The sequence below is a fragment of the Gossypium hirsutum genome, chromosome D03, assembly GCF_007990345.1.
Source record: "Gossypium hirsutum isolate 1008001.06 chromosome D03, Gossypium_hirsutum_v2.1, whole genome shotgun sequence".
NCBI classification, from domain to species: domain Eukaryota; kingdom Viridiplantae; phylum Streptophyta; class Magnoliopsida; order Malvales; family Malvaceae; genus Gossypium; species Gossypium hirsutum.
In genome coordinates, this window is record NC_053439.1 from 25981589 (window position 1) to 26006480 (window position 24892).

Below are 24892 nucleotides of genomic sequence, written 5' to 3' on the forward strand. Positions count from 1 at the left end.
AAGTATACACATCAGTTCAAGTAATAAAGTGATGAGTGAGTATTGTTCCCATGAGGATCAGATTGAGGTACAAAATTGGTCAAGTTTTTGTAATATGGTTAATGTTATGGAAAGACTAACGAATAAGATGCTATGGTAAACTAAGGTAAGTATGCAATGATAATTCAAAGGAATGATGATGTAGGCGATAGATGGAATTGATGAATAATTGGAAATGCTATGGCAAAAGTGAGAGTAGAAATGTAATGGCAATAACAAGAGTGTTTATTTGAATAGAATGTAAACAAAGAAATAAACAACTAAATATGTTGTGGCAAAGTTACTACGACAAAGAATAAGGATAGAGTGATGTTTATTTAGAAGGCCGGGATTACCCAGAATCGACCCTTACTGTCAATAATGCCTTGGCAAAATCATATCTACTTTATTGCATAAAAAGTTCTAAAAGGGCCTGCCTCTCGCAAGAGCAAAACCTCAAGTTACCTTGCCCGTGCCTATAGGCTTTTTAGATATCTTGCATGGGTTCCTTTTATATGATCGTGACTTTATGCCCAAAGTCGACTACAAGTGTCTATCGAATACTTGCTTATTTCATTTAATTTTAATCCAACCAATCCAACCCTTTCGAAATTAGAATTAGTTTATTAGTATTCAAATAGTCTTCTATGTCTAAAGATCATTTGCATTTTAATTAAGAAATAAGAACAATAAAATGAAATAGTAAAGTAAATTAGATATATACTGCATCTATAAAAATAGTTTAAGGTTTCATCGAAAGTAATTCCAACCCTATAAAGCTCATGGGCTAGGAAATAATATTCCAAACCAAAATATTATCCGACATTGTCTTCAACTACTTCATTTCAATCTTTCAAAGGAACAATAATGGAAATAATGGAAGAAATTAAAGAAACAACTTTCGCTTGCCCAATCCAAACTTCGACAGCACAGGGCTTGTGGTGGCTATGAAGGATTGCCTTCGAGTTCCTTTCCTTTGCGCAGTCGAACCCTTATTCACGCCGAAGGATCTCTCCCATTTTTTTGTTTGCCCTTTGTGAGGTTCCCTTCATCGGCTTTTATAGATAGATTAGGCTAGGGTCAGCTAACAGCTCGTGATTACCTTCTCTGCTTTTAGGGGGATTTATCTAGTACAAGTTTGAATTTAGGCTGGGATTGTTATGTGAAAAATGTTGGCTTGGTCTTCTCAGTATTGCAATGACATCCATGTTGGCAAACTGTCTGCACTTTACCCTAAAAAAACTTCACATAGTTATTTCCTTGTTCCAAAACTTGTTCCTGCCACACCAACACACAAAAAACTCCACCGCAAGCGATTAAAAGCACCTAATTTCGACACAATCCAAGTCCTAATGCAATAACAAAACTGCTAAATAAAATGTCCTAAAATGCAGTAAAATGTACTTAAGTACAAGTAATTAGCTAGCTTTAAAGGCATGAAATATAACATTTTTTAAGAGTTATCAGTATTCCATTCCAACTTCTAGTATTCGTCCATCACGAACTATGCTTGCATGACCAAGTGTTTTATGTGGAAGCCGAGAAAACTCTAAACCACCATTGGTCGATAGGTTGATGTTCATCATGTACGATAGAGGTTCATATGCCCTAAATTACTGATTTGGGTTCAGAGCATTGTCTAAGGTGTCATCGTCAGACTCATAAGGTTCTGAATTCGTTTTAACTGAATTCGGTTCGAAAAATAGTGCCACTTCTGAACCATCCAAACCGCGCTGCCGAATTGGCTCAAGTTCTGACTCCTCCCCCTCATTTGCGTCTGCAGCCCTTCTTCCTCACTTGCATCCCCTTCCTTGTCTACACTTTTGTTGTCACCTTTGAGCACGGTGTTGGATGTACACTCACCGGCCAATATTAGTCACAGTTTGGATGAACAAACGTAAAAAAAATTAAAAAGTTGTTCGAAAGAGTACACACAACTCTCACCCGTGATGTAAGGTTTTTTTGTTTGATATAAACTTGATGTGTGTCTATGTTATGAAAATTACGCCCCTTTTATAAGAAAATTATGTAGGAAAAAAGATAATATGTGTTATGAATTTTGTTTACGAATGCATACATTCGTTGCATACTATATGGTGCAAATAATTTTTATCACGCATTTAGAACTCATACAACTTTATCGAGATTATGCATTTCATAACATGCACAACAGTCATTTCAAAGGTACTTTTTGCCCAAGGATAGTAAATATGTTAGAGGTAGCTCGCCTAGCTAGGGGGCTTTCTTATTGACATGGCAAGAAAGCCCCCCTAGCTGGGCGAACTTTCTCTAACATATTTATTATTCCAAGCCTAATGCTTCAAATAATTTGGACGATTTAAACACTTCAAACACATTTAGAATATGTTCCAGCGCGCTTTCGAGGTTTTCCTTTGCAAACAAACCCTTCCATATGGCTATAAAGTAGCTCTCACATACCAAACTTCATCATCCATCACTCATATAATTTATCTTCAATCCTTTCTATTTCTCCACTATAAATCATTTCTCAGTCTGAAAAATTTTGGTTGCTAAAAATATATGGTTTATGTTCGAGGTATCATTGAGTCGTCAATGATGTGATATCGCTCCGAGTCACACATATTTCATATATCATGCCGAGATGGGATCATTGCCTCTGAAGCTTATCCTGAGGAAGTCGATTATGGGGTGATTTTGCTTTGTACGGTCAATGGTGAAAGTAGACATGGAGGTCACAATCGACAGTCGTTATGCGGTAATGGATCCATTTGATGGTTGTTACGCGACCACGAGCTCAATTTTTTCGAATACTTGAAACTGATGCCCTATAAAGCTTTGGGGCTTTTAGCTATAATCAATGTAATTTTTTTCTTCATTTTCAGGTAATCAGTACTTTAACACTCATTCTTATTCGAAGGTCGGTATTTTCGTGGACGCAAGAGGACTCTCAGGCAGAGAGCAGCTATTACGGTGCAGTAAAGGTGATGCTTCTTCCAAAACGACAATTGTTGTCGTTATTACACAACCCATTAATAACTACAATAGTTGCCACGCCGACTCGAGTTTGATCTCTATTGTGCTGGAACATCCACTCTCCTCCTAAGAGCCCTCTTGTGTCCTCTTCGGTGTCGACCTTGGACAAGAATGAAAGGTTAGAGATACCGACTGCTTGGGAATAGAGAAAGAAATTAGGTTGATTACACTACAAGTCCCCAGAGTTTTTCCGTATGATTATAGCCTCAATCTTATGTATGGTAAATATAGGACATTGCTTGTCGATATCTAAAAAGCTTGAACTTTTGACTGGGTAACGACCGTCACCTAACCCCACGATTATACTCAAATTCGTGACTGCATCATGGCCGCCACTTTGGACCTTCACGTTGAATTCGACCCCTGATTGTATCAAGCATTATTACCTAAAACTGAATTTCCCCACGATAGGCTTCTATGGTCATGGTCCTATCTCGCCATGACATATGAAATGTATGTGTGTTGAGGCACATTATCACATCCCAACCCCTCAAAACTACTTCAGAAATTTCGTCGTTTCAGTTGGAAACCATGAACACTTTTAAAATACCTTAAACCCTAAAAAATCTTAAATCAAAATCCTAACCCTAATAAAATAAAAATCCTAACCCTGAGAAGAGATCTCAAAAATACATCCAACTGGATGAGCTTTCCAATTAAATCGGCCTATATCTCTAATTGATTTTAAAACTGGCCTAAAAACCTAATTATAAGCCTTATTTTCCCGCTACAACAACCACCAGTTCTTTTAATGCCTATTAAAAAATTGGACAAAAAATCATGTCAGAACAATATTTTTTGGATAAAAAATTTTTAAATATCAAAATGGAACGAGTACTTCAAAATGATAACTTAAGCCGAAGGCAACGATACTCCACCGGCCTGCACCTGGTTTCAAAAACATAACAACCGATTAAAATCTAAAAGTATTTCCGTTGCATCCAAATGATGCCTACCATAATTGAAAATATATGTTATAAAATAAAGAAATAAATTTAAAATAGAATTTTCAGTCTCTAAACTTTTTATTAATTTTTTTTTATCAATTCAACCTATTTTTAGCGGAAAGATCCCCGATTTCATGATATTAACAAATTGGACAAATCATCAGCTTCTAGTCCATTTATTTCGATTCCACCATCTAGTCCAATCCCTTTATCATAAAAAGTTTAAAATTAATTCATTATCTTTTAATCGCTATCCCGAAAATTCAATAATTTATATATAAACAGCAGTATGAGAACTAAATTCTGATCAACTGAAGGGGCTAACTTCGTATAAAATTCTTAATTAGACCAATTTTAATTTGATTACAAAGACCAATTCATATCTCAACTGTAACATTACCAGATAATACACGTAGTATGTCTTGCATACTATACAATATACACCAAAATTTTCTTCGTATATGCTCTCAGAACTTGAGGAAGTATTGCAAAAGTCTCGTTCTAAAGATAAACTGGCCTGTGTCTTATAAAAAAAGAAATCTGCAAAATAAGAATTCAAGCAAAATATATATTCCTCCCATTGCACCCGAATTACTCATTCCTCAGGCCGAAAGAAGGTATATGTCGAACTCGTCTCCGTCTTTGTAACCTGCATGGAGATAATTTAAGTTCTTTATGAGGCTAACTTATGTAAGGAAGAGTTGGGAGCTTACCAATTTCATAAGCAGCTGCGCCTCAAGGAAATAACAGATTTCAAATTATTGAGGAATAAATTAACACCCCTGCCATCTCGTTATAGTTAGGAAGCTATATTAAGGTTTGAGGTGATAGGAAACTCAGAATGGGTGTAGTTAGATCATGCAGAGACAAAGAACCGGAAACCATTTTCAGTTGGTTATGTCAAGTTCTATTCTAATTGGTTCCTACTTCCAGGGCTTAATGGTACAGTCATAAAACTGCAATGAATATTATTTTCTATCATCAATTAGGGGAAGTTGACTACCTGGACAAGAAATCTTAGAAATCCCTGGTTTCAAACTTTGACTTCCTTCCTTAAAATGCATACGATGGAAAGATCGATGTTTTGGTTATTACAGTTTATTAGCCTAAACAACTAAAAACTTTCATCATATACGTACTACAACAATACGTTTCATCTACTAGCTATATAATTTTATTAAAGTTCTTCTAAAGAGAGAAAGTATTGATGAAACTTATACCAACCTCAGGATTACGAGATGGTCCAGTAGGAAGAGCAGGAACAAGAGATGTCCAAAGCACAGGGTCCACCAAGGAGTCAATTGTATTGTAGTTGGTGAGAAGTGGAGCAGACAAGAAGGGAGTCAAAGGGAACACATTTTTCTGAAGAGATGATAACCCACCAGTCATCCCCATTGCAGCTCCAAGTCTGTCACCTCCAGTATCATTATTTACTGATTTTTCAGCTGCCTTACCGTAATCCATTTTGTTTATAGTATTTTTGTTCTCATTCTCATCATTATCAGAATTTTGTTCTTGTTTCTTCAGTGCTTTCTCTTGCAGGCTCTTGAAATCAGCAGACCGGGACAATATACTCAAGGCAGAGACAGAGGACCCTTTGCATTTTGTACCTTCAAGGGATGTGCCCAGACGGGGCATTTGGTATGGTTCAGTAGGCTGCACTGCCCACTCTGATGTTTTAAGTTCACTACCAATGTCTTCTGGGCATGCATTTTTAGTTTCCTCAGAAGATTTTGTTCCAGCTTCTGCTTGACGAGTTTTGTTGGTTCCCCACCACTTAATATAACCCGTTAAGTCAATCTTTCTCTCAATGCAAAAACCACCAATGTAATCATTTTCTTTGGTAGTATCATCACCTACACAATTGGTTTAACAAGATAGAATTGGATGTTACTAGTGCAAGGAACTGACATGTGAAAGATCCATATTACATTTGGCTAGAGAAGGTGTGAATTAAAATAACTTACAGTCCTCCCGTAAAACTAGTTGCTGGTTTAAAAAAAATTAAACGTAAACTTACCATAATGTATACTATTGAAGTATTCAGATCCCGAAACACGGCCAAATGATGAGTCCCACCGACGACTTCATGGTAACCAAAGGTATATATTCAAAATTTAATAAAAGTGGAAAAGAAAAAAAAAACACATTAATAATCAATGCATGATTTCAATGATGATAGGCTCCCACAAGTTGGAAGTGAATGATGTTAAGAAATTTGCAGGAAATAAATGAATAATTAACACTTCATTGATACCATAGAACTCACAAACATATGATTCATGGTTTGGAACATGATAATAAGGGAAGAAAAAACGGATGATTATTTCTTCTGACTTCTTTCAACCGTAAGGGATTTTTCTTTTCATTTTGAAAACGTTATATTGAGAGAAAGGCTATTCACATCAAATGTTAGCTGACAATTCTGGCAACAATGCTCTTGTGTGGCTTACTGAAATATGAAATTTGCTAGAGATATTCAAAATTAGGTGAGAAAACTAAAAGGGGAAGCTTGAGGCAGCAATTTCACCAATCTTTTAAACTAGTTCTTCCATCCACTAACACTAGGAAAAGGAATCGTAGAAAATACATGTTTTGGTACAAGTATGGATAGATATGATAAAAGTTTTACCTTGAAAGACCACGATATTTAGAAATTCCTCTTGAGAAACCACTGCTTTTTCTGTAGAGAGACAATTATAAGTAAACAAATCTAAATTGGGATACAAACTTCTAAAGTTCACACACACCTTCGAAGAGATGCAAGATAGTCCTCTCTTGACACATTCTGCATCTCTTCAAGATCCCTAGTATAGTCAGTAACCTGCACAGAAATTTCCACGATTTAGAACCAATTTCAGGCAGATGAGGATTAAAGCACAGAGGTGATGAATTAAAATATATTCTTTTGTGCCAAACCGGCTCTCTCAACAAGACCCACTCTTCCCAAAAAGCCCAAAACCTAACCAAAAAACATCCAAAGAAAGAAGGAAAAGCAGAAAATGGTATGCATTCATGTCCCTGAAAGGTGAAAGAAAAGTTTCAAATGCCAAATTTGAAAATCAATACTAGGAGTAAGAATTAAGAACTGCAAGGAAATCACATCATTGTTAGGAAAACGTTAAAATCCTTTCTTTTAAAAAGAAAAAAATCTCTCGACTATTTCTCTCAAAAAATAAAAATATAACACAAGAAATAGATATTTTAATTCATAAGAAAATTTATTTTCTGAAATTTTTTAATTCTAAAAATAAATTTTACTTTTTTAATTTAAAAACGACTTTTTGAAGAATAATTATAAATGATATGACAGGTAGCACTTTTTTGTTCCCTAATTTTACCATGTCAACCTTTTGATTAATATGTTAGTCGATGGGACAAGATACTAGAGACAACTAAATTTTGAATACACGATATTTCTACCCATTAGGTATCAAGTTGGCAAAAGTGGTTTTCAATTAGTAGCAAACAAAGCAAACATGATGAGCGTCCAAGGACCCAATATTCCAAAGCATCTAATTCGTCTACTTTCTGTGCTAGTAGTCATCTTACCGGAAAATTAATGAGCGTCCCAGGACCCCAGTATTTCAAAGCAGCAAGGTCATAAGCTCTTGCAGCAGCCTCCTCATCATCATATGCCCCTGAAAATATATGTTGCTTAATAATTAGTAATTAACAGAATGAATGGAAGGACATGTTCAAACAGAAAAACTCATGAACCTTCTAGCTTACCTAAGTAGACTGATGATAGTCACACACCAATCATCATAGGCACCAAAGAACAACAAAAATATTGTCAGTTTTCATGAGAAATAGTAACTATTAAGTTGCAATTAACTAGCTTTCAAATGTAATACAAAAGAAAGGCAGACAGACAGACCTTGCTTCCCTTTTTTATTCTGGTTTTGATTCCAAGTACTTTTATCCCAAAGGTGAGCTTCATAACGACCAGTCCATCTATGCCTATTATAGATCAATGTTGAACCACAAGCATCAATCACCATGTATAGGAATGAGTGCTATTAAATTCTTTAGTACTTTCAAAAGATAGCCAACTTTAAAACATGCATCACCCAAGAAAAATGTTGCAGAACTAAATGGGATCTTTTAGTTCCTTCAGAATGACCTAGTTTATCCATTTATTATAGCTGTCAACTTCAACTTACAATCAACCCTAATAGAGAAGATATCAATTACAAACCACAGAAACCTATGTGGTCTAGTAATATGATTAACTTGAAGAAAAGCATTCCTTGTTGTGCACAAAATTTGATTACCTTAAGCTTAAACTATTTCTTGCAGATTTCTACTCCAATATATCACAGTAGTACAATTTTATCAAAGTTTCTCCACAGCAAAGAGGAAACAGAGGGGTGGCTTGGCTACAAAAGCAGATAAAGATGACAGCTATATGCTCACAGCTGCTGAAATAGAAACATGCACACTACAACATTTTGAAAAAAGAATTGATGTTTCTTCTAGGTCTTGCAGTCACCACATTGTGTACCTATGACAAACCCTGTTGATTTTTTCTCCCAAGCCTTTCTTGCGTTATGCTTTTCAAAAAGCTGGCAGACTTAATATGTTATCATTTTTGTGTCCTCTCCTAACCGAACATACAAGATCAGCCAAAGGATCCCGATCAATTAATCAAAGGCATATGCCCATCTTGATCTTCTCTCCAAAGCTTCGTCCTTACCCTTCCCAAGCACCAATCATCAAACACGTAGAAGACATCAATAGTGCCCTTTGAACTTTCACCTCCAAGATTTCTTCACTCACAACAACAATAAACTGTAATTCTGAAATTAAAAATAGACAAGTTCTCGCAATTTAGTTCCCTTTACAGTCTATAAAAGCTAAGGTTAGCTCAATTTGACTGCTCACTTTACTGATATCTTGCAGCAACAATTACATATGCCCAAAGCTAAAACCAGCTGAATCCCAGATCAAATCCATCAAAACCATTCAAAAGTGCCACTCTTCTCCCATCAATTAATCTAATAAACTACGCATAGAAAAATCAGATTTCCACTAGGCTCATCCATCAACATAAACTTCACACAAACTGTAACTCCACACTCATGATTTTTTATTTGAATAAGAAAATTACAGATTATAACTAAATCCAAGCAAGTAAACCAAAATATTTTTAAAATAAATAAATAACTTCAATAATTGGTTTGTTTTTTCTCTCTACCTGGTGACTCCACGGTAAATGGAGCTGCGTTTGCCGGCGGTGCAAGGCGGCATCTTACTGATACGTTCTTTAGCAGTGCAGCCTCTTTCTTTCTTCGCTTTCTTCAATCCTCTGCACAGTAAAAGTTGATCGTTTGCTATCACAGTCTCGGAATTCTCTCCGCCACTGGCTTCCGCTTTCATCCCAGGATCAGAAGATGACGTCGAAGCCATGTTTAAAGAAAAAGAAACCCTAAGCCTAAGAGAAAGAATTACAAGGTACCAAAGAGGAAACAGTGAAGTTGAGAGACAGTGAAGCGTCGGATTTTTGGGGTTTTGTTTTGACGTTTGGGTCTGATTTTCACTGTGGAGGAACAAAAATATGGGACGAAGGAAATGGGGAATTTACGACGGTGCCCTGGGCAGTTCTTGCTATTAACTTGGTGATGACTGCCATTGAGAACGATGAAACGGCTGTAACGGCTAGGATTGGGCGATGGTTAGTTATGTAACTTTACATATTTTGAAAGTCTTTGAGGCTTTGGCATCTGTCAAAAACAACGAGCCCCACGACGTCGGTTTTGCATGTTTCTTTATTATAATAATTGACTGTTTTAAACGGTGTGGTTTCCGAAAATATTTCTCTCATAAATAATAAAATAAATCTATTTAAATATAAATATAAATTATAGAGTAAATTACTCAAATAGTCACCTAAACTTTTTTTGTTTATCAAAATTTATTTTTATTAATTTAGTCACTACCATCAAGTTAACTTTATATTTTAATCACTATTATTAAAATAGATTTAGTCACCAAACAGAATACTTATTTAGTTCCAAATGATTACTAATTTTGTTAATTTAGTATTAATTTTAAAAATTTCAATAAAATTAACCATCAATATTTACTTGAGTTGATCTTGATTCTAAAAATTAAAATATTTTTTCAAATATTTAAAAAACACATAAATATTCAAAAATTATTACAACTTATGAAAATATATAAAATAAATCAAAATAAATTAAAAAATAAACATATTTAAAAATTGTTAAATTTTAAAACATTTTTAGATTTCCTTTTTTATTTTTTATTTGTTCTCTTTCTTTCACGTTATTATTTCTCTTTTTCATTTTACTTCATAAATTTAAATCTCTTTCGCTAGCTTCAGAAGAATTAAGAACTCAAAAGAAAATAAAAAATGAAATAAGGGAAGATCAACAATGGTTTTTAAGCTCAAATCCCCATGAAATTTCACCATTGTCGTCACAGTCTGAACCAGGGAGTTCATTAGAGCAAGTTGAAGCACAATCCCAGAAGCGAAAAGCTGGAAGGAAGAAATTTAAAGTGACTCAACACCCAGTATTCAAAGGTGTTTGTAGAAGGAAGGCAAGTGGGTGGGTGGGTGAGTGAGCCTATCAAGAAGTCCCGAATATGGCTAGGCACATGCTCGAGCCCAGGTATGGAAATCAAGGCTTACGATGCAGCCGTTATGGCTCTCAAAGGAGATGCTGCTTGCTTAAATTTCCTAAATTTGCTTGTAAATTGTCGCGTCCTATTTCGTCTTCGACTTATCATAAGTCGGGTCGAATTGAGTTTAAGCTAAATCCTAATAAAATTCTACCTCAATTAATAAGCTCGAGTCCGATCTGAAAAATGAATTTAAATTTTTACCTAAACTCGATCTGGATAAAATTGTTAAAACACATATTTGGTCCAATTTAACCGTATTAAAACTTTTTATTTTATTTTTTATATAAAAAATTTTAAAAATCTAATTAATGAGAAACACTAAAAATATTAAAATAAATATTTTTAAATAAATTGAAAATAAATTAAAAAAAGCTTTTATACTTAAATAATATGTGCAATTTAATAGAAAACGTCTCTAAAATAATAACAAAATTAACAATAAAATAATACTTATACAATATCCAAACAATAGTAACATAATAGTGAAATGACAACAAAACAGTGAAAAGCAATAGTAAAATAAAACGGGTTTTTTTTTTGCAAATTCGAGCCAAGTTCAAACTAAAAATCCCTTACTCGTGGCACAGGCCTTATTTTTTTTGCCAAAACTCATTTTTGGATCTATATTGTTGCCTAAACGTACCCACTTTTCGGACAGACCCTTCAAGTCGGCTCATCGGACAAGTCTAGTTCATCCCGTTAGAGACATTTAGCTTGCTGCTATGGGGAAAAAATGATAAAAGGGAAAAGGGAAATAATAAGGTGAAAGAAAGACAACAAATAAAAAAAATTAAAAAAGGAAGGTGTGAAAATGCATTAAATCTTAACAATTTTTAAATATATTTTTTATAATTTTTTTGAATATTTTATACATTTTAATAAATTTTAATAGTTTTCAATTTTATGTATTTTTTATTTTTTAAAAAAATGTTTTTAATTTTTAGAATCAAGATCATTGATCAAATGTGCAAATATTAAAAGTTAAAATTTTTTTATTTTTTCAAAATTAAGACTACATTAATAAAAATAGATAATCATTGAGGACTAAATTTATTATTATACTAGCCCATTTTATCAGTTCATTTGGTGACGAAACCTATTTTAGCATGGTAATGAAATCTATTTTAATAGTGAATCAATTATAATTTGAAGAAGTCATAATTTAATGAGATATTTTGATGGAAATGTGTAGAAAACGTGACTCATAAATGATATTATAGAAAAAGTTAAAGGACAAAATGATAATCATATAAATAAGATAATTATGGAAAGTGTAATGATTAAGGATTAAATTCTGTCAAAACATAATTGGTAGGGATAATTTTGTAATTATTATTTTAAGGATTATTTTAATGAAATATTTTGATGGAAATGTGTAGAAAAATATGGGGAAACCATCTTATTTAAGCCATCATCACGTCACCTTCATAAGGCCTTCATCCTAAATTTTGTTTTCTTTACAAATAGATCCTTTTCAACATTTCCAAGCCAATTAAGTTTAATCACTCCAAATTTTTTCATTATTAGTAAGTGAAATCAATAGAGAATAGCAGTAGCCACTTGAATTTCATAAGAAGTGCACCTATAATTGTCTTGGAGGAGGGAGAAAATAATGATTAGTAGTAAATATAAGTGATTGAGGTAAGAATGATAAACATTTCTTGAAATTCATGTTAGTTTTAATTGAAGAATATAGATTATGATATTTTATTATGATTTTAATGTATAAATATTGTATGTTTTGATATGGAAAATGAAGAAAAAGAAGGAGATAATTGTTAAGTTTAAGTAGATAAGTAAAATTCTTTACATGATATTTAAATATAAGCTTACATGTTACATAAATAAAGAATAAGATATGATAACAATTAAGAATAAGAAAGTGATGATTTGATTTTATTTACTAAGTAGTTAAATTAAGAGAAAAAGAAAGAAAAGTGAGAAAAATGGCTAACTTATAAAGTCGCAAAATTTGATGAAATTGTAATTATTATAAGTATGTGAGTAAACGAAGTGAAATATGTAATGTGTGCATGAGAGCAATACATAGGTTGAATAATAAAGACTCTTTGAAAGTTATAAATGAGCCGAATGTAATTGGGCCAATTGCATGTGGGCCATCTTTAAGTGCAAGAATCCATTACAAATACCAAGTGGGCCAATCAGAAGGGCTAGGGCTAAACGGTTCAAGGAGGCACTTGGGGGCTTATTCAAGGTATTTGGGTTGATGATGAAAAGACCAAATTCAAATGTGGGCCAAATGAAGATTAACGTTTAGTCAACATTATTGAAGTGGCTGTCTAGCTTCCAAGATGCATCTCTTTTTTATGTTTAGCATACTAATGGGTGTATTTAGTTTTTATTTAAGACATTAAACTTACTTTAGATGCATTACATGGCCGGCCAACAAGATGCATGCATAACCAACCATTCATTTACCTTGGATACATTGTATGGTTTTGGTTCATGCATCTTCAGCCACTCATCTCTTTTTTGGTTCAACATATGACCAATATATACATGTGTGACCATTTTCTTACCCTAGATGCAACGAATGGAAGGTGAAGTGAATGTACATGTATTAATGATCATACATGTACTTGAAGGTACATTGGATGAGAAGATTCATGAACCTAAAGATTCAATGTATGGTCGAATTCATGGATACATTTACGGTCAAGTTTCGGCCATTCCTATTCTTGGAGGGATGTTCCAAGTATAAATAGTAGATTTAGTCCTATGTAAAAAGGTTAATGAATTATTGAACTTGAAATATATTTAAGAGAGTTTTCTGTTTAGTTCTTTAATGAACTTTCAAACTTATCAAGATTAATTTTTGTGGCGTTCACCCCTGTCTTATCAATCACCTTTTACCTATCTTGAGTGTGGTGACAATAATTCCCTCTTACACCATTTTTTCATGACCTATTATAGGTTTTTGGGTCAAAGGTTCTACTTAATACCTCTAGTTCTGTAACAACTCGAATTTGGGGCTAGTCAGAACAGTGGTTTCGGGACCACAAATTCGATGAGGAAAAATTTATTTTTATTATATTTTTATGGTCTGAAATTTCACAAAATAATTTCTTAAAAATTTCGTTCGAAAATTTCGACGTTTGGGCACTCAATTTTGCCAAAAGGACTAAATTGTAAAAAGTGCAAAAGTTGAGTTCTACATGTTAGAAGTGTCCAATTGTCATGAGATTTTAAATTGGAGGTCCTTAAATGGTAATTAGACCATTGTTTAAATTGTGGACAAAAATGGACATGAGATAAGTGAAATAGGAAATTTTTAAGCTAGGGGCATTTTGGTAATTAAAAAGTATTAAAAAGACAAAATAGGCCAAAAATCATCATCTTCAACCTCATGGCTGAAATTAGCAAGGGGGAAGCCATGGTTAGGGTTTTCAAGCTTCCGAGCTCGATTGTAAGTCCGTTCTAACCCTGTTTTTAATGTTCTTTACGTTTTTAGAGTCTCAATAACTTGATTTAGCTTATTCTAGCAATAATTTTAACCTAGGGTTTATATTTAGAAAAATAACCATAAGTGAAATGTGTTTATTTTGATGTTTTATGGTAGAGTATGAAGCTATAAATTATGTTAAAAAAATTTTACTAAGCGATTTTAAGTGAAAACGAGTAAAACGACATAATCGGTAAACATACCTAATGTTCATAAGTAAGTGTTAGAGTGAGAATTTGATGTTGCCATAGAAGGGAAAAATGTTCAGCATGTCATAAAACATAAGAATAAGAGATGGAGTTTAATTTCCGAGCTTTGGGGCAAAAGTGTAAATATGCAAAAGTTTAGGGGAAAATCATAATTTTGCCAAAGTTCGAGTCAAAGACTTTTTTGATGAATGTGAGTGTTAAATAAGTTAAATGTGCCATTATAAGTCAAGAAAGACAAAGAATTTACTTTGATTAGTGAAAAAGAAAAGTGAGAAAAAGTGAGAAATTCCCAGTCGAACCTTCGGAATAAACAGGGATACAAATGAAGTGACAAAAATGATCACATGTGTGGCACGGACTGTGTGTAGGCCACTATGTAAAAGTGAAAGTGATGGTCACGTGTCTAGTACTATGTGTAGGCTACTACGTGTACTAGAAAGATAGGTCATATGTGTAGTACTATGTGCAGGCTACTATGCGTATCAGATACCTTCGATCACGTGTGTAGTACTATGTGCAGGCTACTACTTGTATTGGATAGTGATGGTCACATGTGTAGTACTATGTGTAGGCTACTATGTGAACCGGTATCATTAATTATAAGGTGGTTGCTATGTGCTAATCCCACCGGATATCATTGATTACAAAGGGTGGTTGCTGTGTGCTGAATCCACAGTGTATCTGTTATTATTCCGAAGTGTTCATTGGGAAATTGACTAAGTGAAAATACATGAGATCATGTAACGATTAAGTGTAATTGAGTAATGAATATATGTGCAGAATTGAATTGAATAATGACTTCAAAATGACAAAGTGAATTTTGAATTAAATAGTGATTGAAAGTGAAAAAGTGAAATTATGAAAAAGTAGAATTAGCAACAAAACAGTTTTGAACAGCAACAATCATTTGACTTAGAAAAATCACCAAAAATGGTGAAAATAGAATTAGAGAGAGAATAAGATATGAAATGAAAGCTTAGTGAGTATATTTTTACATAAAAGAAACAGAGCAAACAAAAGAGTTATATATTTTGAGATATTTGAATTTTAGTGAGACAGCGACGGATTGATTTCAGAATCCCCTATTCTAATTTTGGAAAATAATTAAAAATTTTAAAAATATATATATGAGTTATAATTTATATGATTAGAATCCTTAATGAGTCTATTTTCAAGAGAAACAAATGAGAATACCATTTGAATTCTGTATAATGAGATAATTCATTTTTAGTGAAGAGTGGTTAGAACTATCAGACTACATAACAGGGTAAACTTTAAAGAATAAACTGTACTATTTGGATAAACCAAAAATTCTAAAAATTTTATGGTAAGAAGATATGTGAGTCTAGTTATAGGGGAAATTAATGGTTCTTAATTTGGAGTTCTGTAGCTCCAAATAAAAATAATTTAGTGATACTGACTCGGATAGACAACTTTGAATATACATAAGGTGAATAAAGAAACTATAGAAAATGTTATTTCTAAGAGTGTTAAGTACACTAAGGATGTGGAATGGAAAGGAGGAGGAGGAAAATTAAATATATATATATGAATGATTTATGTATAATTGGTATATGATCGATTATAATCGATAAACGTGGAAATAGAAATGATGCTTACATTTGTATATTATTAATCATGGTTTAAGCTCATATTGGAAAATAAAGTTTCATAGTATGTATGTATGGTATATTTGGTATATGATTTGGTATGAAGTAAGGCCATGAATGGTATATGGATTAATTGCACTAGCTTGCGACTATGGTTGAGTGTAATGTTTATATCTTGTGTGATATGCATAGGAAACGGGAGTGGAAAGGAAATGAAATACTAAGTTCATGCTTGAAGTGTAAAATGACGCAAAAAGGGGACGTTAAGTTAAACGATAAATATGTATTAGTATTGAACTTAATGAAATTGAATTGTACGTGAATTAAATGGAAATTGCAATTGATTTGATTTGAATTAAATGAATTATTGTGGTATTGAAATGTATATTGGATTGAGAAATTGAATTGAATCGTGAACATGAGAATCATGAATTAAATGAAATGGAAATGAAGCATTGAATTGCATGAGTATGTATTGGGTCTCAGAAGCCCTATTTGTTACAAATATAGTATTTTAAAGTTATAATGTGAAGATTTATAAAAACATGTTAAAAATTTGAAGAGTTTAAATTTGAATGAAATTTTATAACTCGGTTTAACATGTTTGAAAGTGTATGTGTTCTGGTATTGCCTCGTACCCTATTCCGGTGTCGAATACGGGTAAGGGATGTTACAAGTTCAAAATCTTAACTAGACATTAGGTCAATGTCTTTTTCTTTGTCTTTTTTGAACCTGTTTTAAAAAATTCGGGCAACAAATTGTGTCTCTAATTTAAGTTTGGGTCTCACTATTCTTTTTAAAGTTCAATTTGATTAGTTGACTCACACCATTTGGTATCAGAGCTTGTGATTTCTAAATCAAGTTTCTATCTATATTAATTTTATTGTTGTTTTATCTATTTAAAAAAAGAGCCATATATCATTATTAAAAAGAGGAGTCATATATATATTTTAAAAGAATTCAAATATGAAGTTTTTAAAATTTCATCCAAGTTCATCATCACAACGTGTGTTTCTATCTTATGTTTGAGTTTTCTTTTTCTTGTCATTTCTTGCAAGTTTTCGTTGAAGTTATCCTGAGCTACAAGAATTTTTTTTGTTCTTGTAACACCTCTAACATGTATCTGTAGCCAGAATACAGTTACGGAGCATTACCGTAAAATCGTAACATAAAAGCATACATTTCCAAAAATTGATATAAACATAGCATAATCCATTCATATACATGCATATTGTCCCTTAATCGAGCCCTCGAGGCGTTAGAAACACTTTATAAATGATTCGAGACTAAACCGAAAACATTTGGAACATTGAGGAAAAAGTTAGAAATTTTAAACTGTAGGGGTCACATGGCCATGTAACTCACACGGCTGAGAAACATGTCTGTGTCTCAAGCCTTGTAAAAATTGAAATAGGGACACACGGTCGTGTCCCAACCCGTTTCTGTGCCCGTGTAACTCTTTGACTTGGGTCACACGGCCAAGCCACACACCCGTGTGCAAGGCCGTGTAACACTCGAAATGGCCTCACACGCTCGTGTGCCAGGCTGTGTGCTAGTCTGTGTAACTACCTGACTTGCAACCTCTAAAACCTATAGGGGACACATGGCCGTGTGGCATGGTCATGTGTCACATACGGCTGAGACACACGCCCGTGTCTTAGGCCGTGTGGACAAGAAATTGGCCAAAATCAAGCCATTTCCTTCACCCAATTCAAGCATGTACCTAAACATAATTTGCATAGATGACCAAGACATTAAAACATGCCCAAAACATGCATAAAATGACCAATTCACTATACCATTAATCCATACAACCAATATACCAATAAGGCACCTCAATCATAAACCATCAAACATATCTAAACATATGCATATTTGGCCATACATCAACCATACACATCTAACTTATTTCCATACCAAAACATACCACAATTGACCACATTTCAAACATACCACCACTTATCACTTTGGTCATAAAAACATGCATCAACTTGACCATATTATTACCCAACCAAAAAGTATCAAAAGTACCAAAAGTACCACAAATTCAAAGTAACATTTACATGCCATAGACATAACTAGCCATGAAACATAAGTCCACCTATACATGCCATTATAACCTTGATCAAAACATCAAAAACTACTGATATAATCGTTGGATAGTGTGATAGGCCTCCGACGAGCTTCCAAACCGATCAAGCTTCCGATAATCTATAAAACATAGGAAAGAAAAGTACATGAGCATATAATGCTTAGTAATTTCGTATAACATGAACATAACTTACCATTTCAATACATAACTTTAAAATTAAACATGATACAATCCAACTAATAGCTTGGCACAAGCCTAAGCATCATCAACAACAATTGTTAGTGCTTTAACACATAATTCAATAGAATTATCACATGGTAAGATAAATTCACATGAACATAATGCCATTGGATTCATACTTTCCATAAACTTAGATATACATTCATAGATCATTTCATACCTTTCCATAGGTTTATAACATAGCCATTGGAACACTTACTGTTCTTTCCCTTTTCAGCCCGTTGAATCACTTAGAATAATATCAGATACACGGGAAAGCTCACACAAAATGTGCTAAGCATATGGTCGAAACCATTCATTTTCCTTTTCCCTTTCCTTTACATCGTTGCTCAATCGAGCCATAAAATGGGTCTGCTCACAAAAGCTAACGGTCAGAATGTAAGTTACATGATGCCGCTCACACAAGCTGATCAGTATCCGCAACAAATGTTGGAACTTAGCCATCAGTAGGACATTCAGAACCAGCACCCGAAACATGGTAACCTTAATGACATGTCATTTGTATCCTATATATTCCTAAAGTTCAAACGGGGCTCGATAATCGTTGAAACATCATTGAATTTCCATCGTTTCATGACATAATAAATAGCACAATAGCATATATATCAAAATAACATTAAAATGTTATTTAAACATATGAACTTACCTCAATTACGAAGATGTCGAAACAAAATCAACTAATCCGAGGCTTTAGCTTTTCCTCGATCTAGATCCATACAAGGTTTATCTTGATCTAAATAAGAAAAATCAATCCATTTAATATTCATACTATTCAATTCAGTCCAAAATTCATACTTTTCAAAATTACACTTTTGCCCCTAATATTTTAACTTCTTTACAATTTAGTCCTTAAGCTCGTAAATTAACATTTATGCAAATTCATCCACATTTCATGCTATTTGAATTACCTAGGGACTTATAAAACCTCATAAAATTCAACATTTTACAAATTTATCATGGTATTTTACTAATTTTACAAGTAAGTCCCTAAATGATAATTTCATCAAAATCACTTTACAAAACTTGTTTATTTAAAAATAAGGACTCATAATCTTTCATTAAATTTCAAGAATCATGCAAACATACTCATGGAAAAACCCTAATCCTTTAAATTTTTTGCAAAGTAGTCCTTGGGCTAGCTAGATTAAGCTACAACGATATCGAAAACATAAAAATCATTAAAAACAGACTCAAAATCACTTACATGTAAGGTAATCAAGTGACCGAAGCTTTCAAAACCTAACCATGGCTTCTTTCTTCTTCAATTTCAGTGGCAGATGGCAGTTAGGAAGATGACATTTTTGTTTTTATTATTTTAACATTAACTTATTAATTGAATTACTTAATTAACCTTATCTTTTAACATAAAAATCATCTAATTTATCTCCATAAATGTCCAATAATAATAGTCTATTTACCATCCAAGTCCTCTTAAATTAAAGTTTCATACCCATTTAATACCTCTAACTTATAGAACCCTATTTTGCACCTTTTACGATTTAGTCCTTTTCACTTAATTAAGCATGCAAACGACAAAATTTCTTAACGAAATTTTTATACAACCTTACTATCATACCATATACATTAAAGTAATAATAAAATAAATATTTACTCGTCAGACTTGTGGTCCCAAAACCACTGTTCTGATTTCACTAAAAATGGGCTATTGCAGTCGGTACCTTTCGAAAAGTATCGATTATTTTACCTTGAGTATCAATACTCGTGATAAGCTATCGATACCAAATTACATTACTGACATCCTACACTTTCAAAAAACATGGAGGTATCGATATTAAAACCCGAATATCGATACCTCTGCTCCAAACATAAAAAAACAACAATTACAAGCATATAATTCATACCAACTAATGTCTAATTATCGTGTATCATTCACTTCATCAAATGGTCACTAAAATGTCTGAAGTAATAGTCCAAAAAATCTTAATCATGACCGAGCAAGAAACTAATAATTCAGACTGAAAGTTCATAAGTCTTAAGAAAAATAACTATGTACATAATTTAAAAATCATAGCATAAACCAACATATATATAGTCTACCACATTGCCTTGTTCCCAAAACATAAACGAATAGATAATAAACACCTACGAAATAACACAAAGACTTGCTTAGATCACCCTTCGAAACCACACCGCTCACACCAGCACACAACTAACCTGCAATGGTTTTAGAAGGGAGTGGGTGACCTTAACAAGCTCAATGAATGCCTAGAACAACTACCGTGCAAACATGTTATCAAGCATTAGTAGAACACATACATGACATAATTAGAACAATCACAACCATCTCGACATATTACATTTACACATGCACATTTAACAGTTTATTGTTTAAGTCATTGCATTCACTATTATATATACATTGCAATACATACAAACATATTTATAGACAATTTCTATAATAGTCACATATCATATAAACATATATCAAAATACACACATATGCATATATAAAGATAATTTCAGATAATTTGGCACTTGAGTTATGAAACGTAAAGTGGGCACTATCACCACTCATCGGATACACAGATCTCCAACACGCTACATAGACTCATTGACTCAAACATGTCCTGTAAGTGAAGCATTAAGTTAACACTCTCCAACACACCAAACTTGCCCCGTTGAATGGAGCTTAACTCATATTCCCTTATCTTTCCAAACATGTCCCAAGGCCTTAACACCCAAATCACATGTACATATAGGTGAGTATTCACAATCCTATGGCATGCTAACTATATCCAATGGTCTCAAGTATCACAAGGCCAAAATATCCGTATTTAAACATACATATTACTTACTGGTTTTTGATTTTTTTCATTGCACATTTGTACCATTTGCACTATATTATCACTGTCACTTAGCATGTATGACATGCCTACACATATACTCTTTCACTACAGTAATCATGAACATATAACACATATATAGCATCTCATCCCAGTTCACAATTTCATAATAACACAAGCACATAACTCACAAGAAAAACATGAGTACAAGAAAGCTTACACTCAGAATTTAGAGTAGGGGTTTAGGCTACCACTAAATTCTCAAATAACGCATTGAATCATGTCCCCAAGTAGTTAATCTAAACACTCACCACTACACTTTCACCAAAATACCGAAAGCTCAAACTAGCCTTCCTAGCTCGTAGATAGTCCTAACGGATCTAGAACATCAACACAACAATTCACACAACAATACATTCAAAAATCAGCTAAGAACTCACCACAAGTAATAAAAAATATAAGCTTAAGTTATGTTCCCATATAACCGAAACCTTTAACATAAAATATTTACATTCAAATCTCTCGGTCTATACTCAATCTTTTCACCTAAAACCAATTCCATTCATCTTTTAAGTCATCTACGACTAATTCCCAACCTTTAAACTATACTAAAATACTTAGTTCATAGTATCGATTTTTTCAACATGTTTATGGTTATTTTTCCAAAAATTCATTAAAACCCAAGAAATCATTAACGATACTTCAAAGCAAGTTTATAAACCTCTTAACCATATCAAAACCTATTGATTAACACTTTGAAATCACATTTTTACTTGAAAATCCAAAAGTCACCATTAACGACTCCATTTTTAACTTTTAATCAAAACATGCAATTTAACGGCTAAAAATTCAGTTTCAAAGGCCTAATAATATTGAAAACTAATAAGAAAGTGAATGATTACCTTTTATGGAAGAATAAATGATTTTTTGATGCAAATCCGAGAAACCCACAAGTGAAGAAGATGAAGAAATTAAAGGTATTTTAGGACGTTTTCTTGAAGATTTATGGAGGTTTAATACTTGAAGAATGATGGAAATCAAGAGGTTTATGTTTGGAAATCAAAATTTAGTTCTTTAAGTTTGTGAAAGCAAGGGATGGCAACACAAAGGAAAAAAGGAGAAAACTATCGTGAAAATAAGCTCTAGGTTCGGGGTGTTTAGGTTCAATATTAAAATTTGGTAAAATTGAAGCATAAATGCTCACAACTTTGAATCTATTACAAATTAGTCATTTTTTTAAAATTAGAGGTCTTTAAAACTCATTTTCAAAAATTGATTTGATTTTCTAAAAACGATAGTCAAAAACATTACCGATAAACTGTAAACTAAAAAATATATAGGATTTTTCCTATATAAGTCGTTACGTTTTTACTTAAATTTGTTGTTAAAACCAAGTAATTATTTAATAAATTAATGAAATATGCGAAAATATGAAATTAGGACATAGAAATTATTAAAATGTGATTTTATACTTTATTATATAGTTTTCATGCATAAAATGACTTATTTTATATTAATTTGAGCATATTATATTTTTAAGCTACAAAGTGGGTCATGCATGATTAAATTAAATAATAAAATATAAAGTTATATTTAATAATTCATTTTTTATTTCATTAATAAATTGGGTTTTAATTAATTAAGTAAATTGATTAATTAAAGTGGTTAAATTATATTTTTTGGTCCTCTAAACCATCTACTATTTTTGGACAGGTCTGAGAGTTTTCTTCTAATTGCAAAACCGTCCAAATTGGGGACCAAGTCAACCCAATTTTCGGCTGCACATGGATGTCATAAACTATTTTTTGGTTTAATTATACAAAGTCCTTGAAGAGTTAAAGAAATCAGAGATTTTCCCGAAGATTTGCTGATGACCGAGTCTTAGTCCTGAGTTGTTGTGGCACTCAAATTGACCTAAAATCAAGGAAAAATCAGCCACCTTTCCTCAATTCATGGCCGGCCACTCTTGGAGGAAGTTTCAAAGGATGGAAACTCCTATTTTTAGCAAACTAGCTCCCTTGCCTCACCTATAAATAAGAGCTCATTTCTCACTTTTTCAATCATTCCTCATCCCATCATCTCTCACTCATTCATCATTCTCTCAACTCTTTTAGCTATGTTTCCCCTTCATCATCCTTGCATAAGGATTTTAGCAATTAAGCCTCTTAAAGAACCCTTGGTCGGCCACCTTGGAGAGCCATCAGCAAAGGAGCAACGCAAAGAAGCGAATGAGCCTCGTCAGTCAGAGTCTTGGGTGACAGCCACTTTGAATTGGGTTTAACCTTTCTTTTCTTTAATTTAATATAAAGATGTTTGCTATGTGTTCTTTGTTCTTGTTTACAACAATGATAGCTTAATTTTATTTAAGCTAGGATGATTATTTTGATTAAATAATATTTATTTGATTCATGCTTATAATGTTTGTGCCTCAATCGATCATGTTTTCAATTAAAATCAAGTCTGTATTTCGTTCATACATGATTGAAATGCACCTGAATTAGCTGAGAAATCCTAACCAGAGGACGGCTAATGGACACATAATTGAAATGTGCATGCTCAATTTAGATCCTAACCCGATTGAATTGTAGGTTGCATAACAACTCTGACCAAGCTCTGTTATCTGCATAGTTTTTAGATTTGTGTGATTAAATTGTTTCAAACCTAACACGTCCCTGTTGCCTCACATGAATGCTAAGAAACCCTTAGTAAATAAAGATCAGTAAAATGCATATTTACTAAATAAAGGATTCCGAAAAGACCTAATGTGGTTACCAAAATCATGAAAGATCAAGTTGCCATGGAATGTTTTTCGAATGTTATTAAGCATATTGATAATAAATTGAGTTTAATTAAAGTAATTATCCTAGTTTATTTATGTTATAATTGTTGCAAATTGTGTTTAATTTTACTAAAATCTATTTCATTCATATAGTTTGCGTACATAGGATAATTTGTATTAGGGATTATTGCATTTAGTTTAATATATTTTAATCACCACTTCTCAACTATATTGTGTTTTTATTTACCAAATTGTTAATATAATTTTACAAATTAAGTGACTTTGGACAAATATAATCCCTGTGGAGACGATAACTCGATACTTATTTATTACTTGATAACGACTGTGTACACTTGCACAAACCCGAGCGTTACAAGTTTTTGGCGCCGTTGCCGGGGGGTTGTCAACTATTGCCATAGTCATTTTTTTCATGAAATTATTTATTTTCAATTTGATTTATTTCTAACATTACTAACTTATTCTTTTAATTTTTGTGATTTTTTTCAGGTGTTTATGAGCATAGATTGAATTATCGATTTACTTCCTGTAGACCTTGAAATTGAGCGAACTTTCAGACAAAGAAGACGTTAACGAACAGCTCAAAGACAAGTCAAGATGGACCTTGGAAATCATAATCAAGACCAAGGTAATGAAGCCGATATGTACGAAATCCTATCCTCATTGCCGATGATAGGGATCGATGCATCAGACAATATGTTGTGCCACCTTTCATTGAGTTAAACCCAAGAATTAGAAGGCCAGATATTGAGGCAACCTAGTTTGAATTGAAACCAGTGATGTTTCAAATGCTACAAATGGTGGGCCAATTTAGTGGTATGCCTACGAAAGATCCACATCTCCACCTTCGATTGTTTATGAAGGTGAGCAATTTATTCAAGATAGCTAGTGTGACTGAAGACGCACTGAGGTTGAAGTTGTTTCCATACTCGTTGCGAGATCAAGCACGAGCATGACTCAATTCATTGCCACCAAGTTCCATATCTACATGGTAAGAACTAGCAGAGAGATTCTTGGTTAAGTATTTCCCACCTAGCAAAAAAACT

The 24892-nt window shown here is 33.0% G+C and overlaps 1 protein-coding gene across 1 annotated transcript; it reads right to left on the reverse strand.

Annotated features, from left to right (window-relative positions):
- Positions 1–4292: 4292 nt before the first annotated feature.
- On the reverse strand, positions 4293–9631 carry LOC107945378 (AP2-like ethylene-responsive transcription factor At2g41710). The gene is made up of 9 exons (XM_016879351.2): positions 9181–9631; positions 7861–7943; positions 7713–7721; positions 7533–7621; positions 6731–6804; positions 6613–6663; positions 6001–6065; positions 5205–5836; positions 4293–4629 (listed from the first exon to the last, which is right to left on the reverse strand). The coding sequence occupies exons 1-9, from the start codon at positions 9390–9392 to the stop codon at positions 4576–4578; spliced, it is 1269 nt and encodes a 422-aa protein (XP_016734840.1). The 5' UTR covers positions 9393–9631; the 3' UTR covers positions 4293–4575.
- Between the last annotated feature and the right edge of the window lie 15261 nt (positions 9632–24892).